At 29.1% G+C, this 2,461-nt stretch overlaps 1 protein-coding gene across 1 annotated transcript; it reads right to left on the reverse strand.

Annotated features, from left to right (window-relative positions):
• Positions 1 to 700: 700 nt before the first annotated feature.
• Positions 701 to 1,277, reverse strand: PCYB_003100 (hypothetical protein; the record flags this gene model as incomplete). The annotated part of the gene is made up of 2 exons (XM_004227731.1): positions 701 to 849; positions 896 to 1,277. The coding sequence occupies 2 exons, from the start codon at positions 1,275 to 1,277 to the stop codon at positions 701 to 703; spliced, it is 531 nt and encodes a 176-aa protein (XP_004227779.1).
• Between the last annotated feature and the right edge of the window lie 1,184 nt (positions 1,278 to 2,461).

The raw sequence follows: 2,461 nt of genomic DNA on the forward strand, positions 1-2,461 counted from the left end.
TCAAGAATATCTAATTCTTCGCCATTTATAGTAATGTTTGTTCCATCTGTAACGAAAGAAATATTAAAATTAGGATTATTATATAGTGTCATTCCTTCATCATAATGTATATAATTATTTGATTGATTCGAACATAAACACTATTTTATTGTATCTGCATTACCAGAATTAAAAGGTCCCTGTGAATCTTCTCCAGAATTTGAAGTCATGTGAATATCTGATGATTTTGTTGAAGTTGATAATGGTTCGGTAGTTTTCTCCTTTTCACGAGATACATGTTTTTTAGGGTAAACTTGAATTTCAGGGGATTTTTCTGAGAGAGAATATTCACCTATTTCAGAACATTTACTTTTTATAAAAGGTAACCTCTCTGTATGAGATTCAACAGATGAAAGTTGCGTGGAAACACCTAACTGAGAATTACCAATACAGTTATTCGGCTGAGGGTTATTTGTTGATCTAGAATTATTATCTGGACTATGTGGAGTTAATTTAGGAAGCAGCTTAAATGTAATATGGTTTGCGGGATTTTCATCATCTGGTTTAATTTCGCATGTTACATATTTAACAGATCCATCACCATAAGAATACGTATCAGCTGTTTCAACGTTATCAAAAATTTCAACACAAAATTTCGTATCACCCAAAGCATGATTGTCAGACACCTCGGGTAAAACTATATTATCCTCAGTAATATATTTTATAATATTATATTTATCAGAATTTTCTTCTGTAATTTGAGAATCATGTGAAGAAGAATGATTTGGGGGGAGTGCCTCGACAGCAGGAGATACATTAAGATGATCTGTTTTTTGATCAGTTCCAAAATCAGGAGTTGAATCTGAACTTCTTGGTAGTGCAGAGTGTTGAGGAAATTCAGAAATATTTTCTGCACTTGTTTGTTTTTCATTTTCATCATGTGATTCTTCCTCTTTAACTGTCAATTTAGTGGCTTCTTCTGGTTCCAATGTCCATTTTTGAGGACATTTATTATATTCCGTAGACTCTGATAAGATTTTCTTGATTATTATCGGAGTATACCACAAACTTTCTTTGTAACGGTGTTCATAACACACATTATAAACATTCTTTTGTTCATTTAAGAATTTATTTATTTCTTCACATTTCTGACGAATGTCTTCAGTACCATTTGAACTGTCCAATTTCGAAATTTTATGACTAAGTTCAACTTCAATATCATCTTTTACATTTAAACAGCCTATGCCAACATTAGTAGTTACATCTCTTCTAAAGGTCGAAAAACTTATAACAGGCATTGTTTAAGCATTAATTGTAATTATAACAAATTTTCCGTTTTATTTCGTTTTAGTAAATAATTTGGATAAGTCATTTTTATAGGTAGACATCTATATTATGGCAATTTATCATTTCGCAATAGGGAATTATTAAATTGCTTCAGTTTGTTAGACATAAATAAAGACATTGAGAAATGATATAAATTGGTATATTTTACCATTTCCGTAGAGTTTTTCAAAAACGAACTCGTTAATATTCCTTTTCACCATTTAACGCATTTCTATGTCTTAAATAATGAGATTAATGGGGGTGTAGCGTATAATACGATTTTAATACTACGTTGTGCAAAGCTATATATATTATTCATAACGTATACTTGACGGTGATAATTTCGTGAGCGTGTTGCTTCTGTTGACAAAATAAAGTACAAATGGGTAAGACTATCAAATATGCATATATTTTTTAACAGTACCCTACAAAACAATTTATTATTTCCATGTTTGCGAAAATACCTCTTTTACAATCTTTGTTTTTACATCAAAGAATATGATATCTATGATGTTTTTACTAAAAACTGGTATTGTTTTATTTTTTTCTGATGAAGCATACGATTTTTTTCTTCATTCGTCTGTACCGTAGCAAATACGTTGTCATATTTTACGGTTTACAATATTCGATCCAACAGATAAGCATAAATGATTATGTACGTTACACCACAACGGTGTTAAAAACATAGAAACCATTCTACATCAAGACGTTTATTTAAAGAATAATAAACATTATATATTTTTCTTTTGCTACCTTTAAACCTTCCCGTTTTTCTTGTATATATCGCGGTTTACGAATTATGCAGGAAAAACTTCTGTATAATATATAATCCTTATGTCACCCTATTTGGGGATATTCCGCAATAATTTTAATGGGGAATAAAATTATTATTACTGTTATAGTAATGCGGTTAAAAGAATTGATAGTATTAAATGAAAATTATTCAAATAAAATTAAAAAAAATTTTCACACTTAAGTAAATATAATTTATATGAGAACAAAAAATTGACGCATTTTTAGTGTTAAAAATTAGGGGAAAAAAATGCTAAATAAGACGAAATGTAACATAACAAAATACAACAATTTTAAGCATAATTATTTACATAAGTATAGAAGGTAAAAAATACCAGAAATTGTCAACATCATCCTATTTATA

Source organism: Plasmodium cynomolgi (genome assembly GCF_000321355.1).
Source record: "Plasmodium cynomolgi strain B DNA, scaffold: 0225, whole genome shotgun sequence".
NCBI classification, from domain to species: Eukaryota; Apicomplexa; class Aconoidasida; order Haemosporida; family Plasmodiidae; genus Plasmodium; species Plasmodium cynomolgi.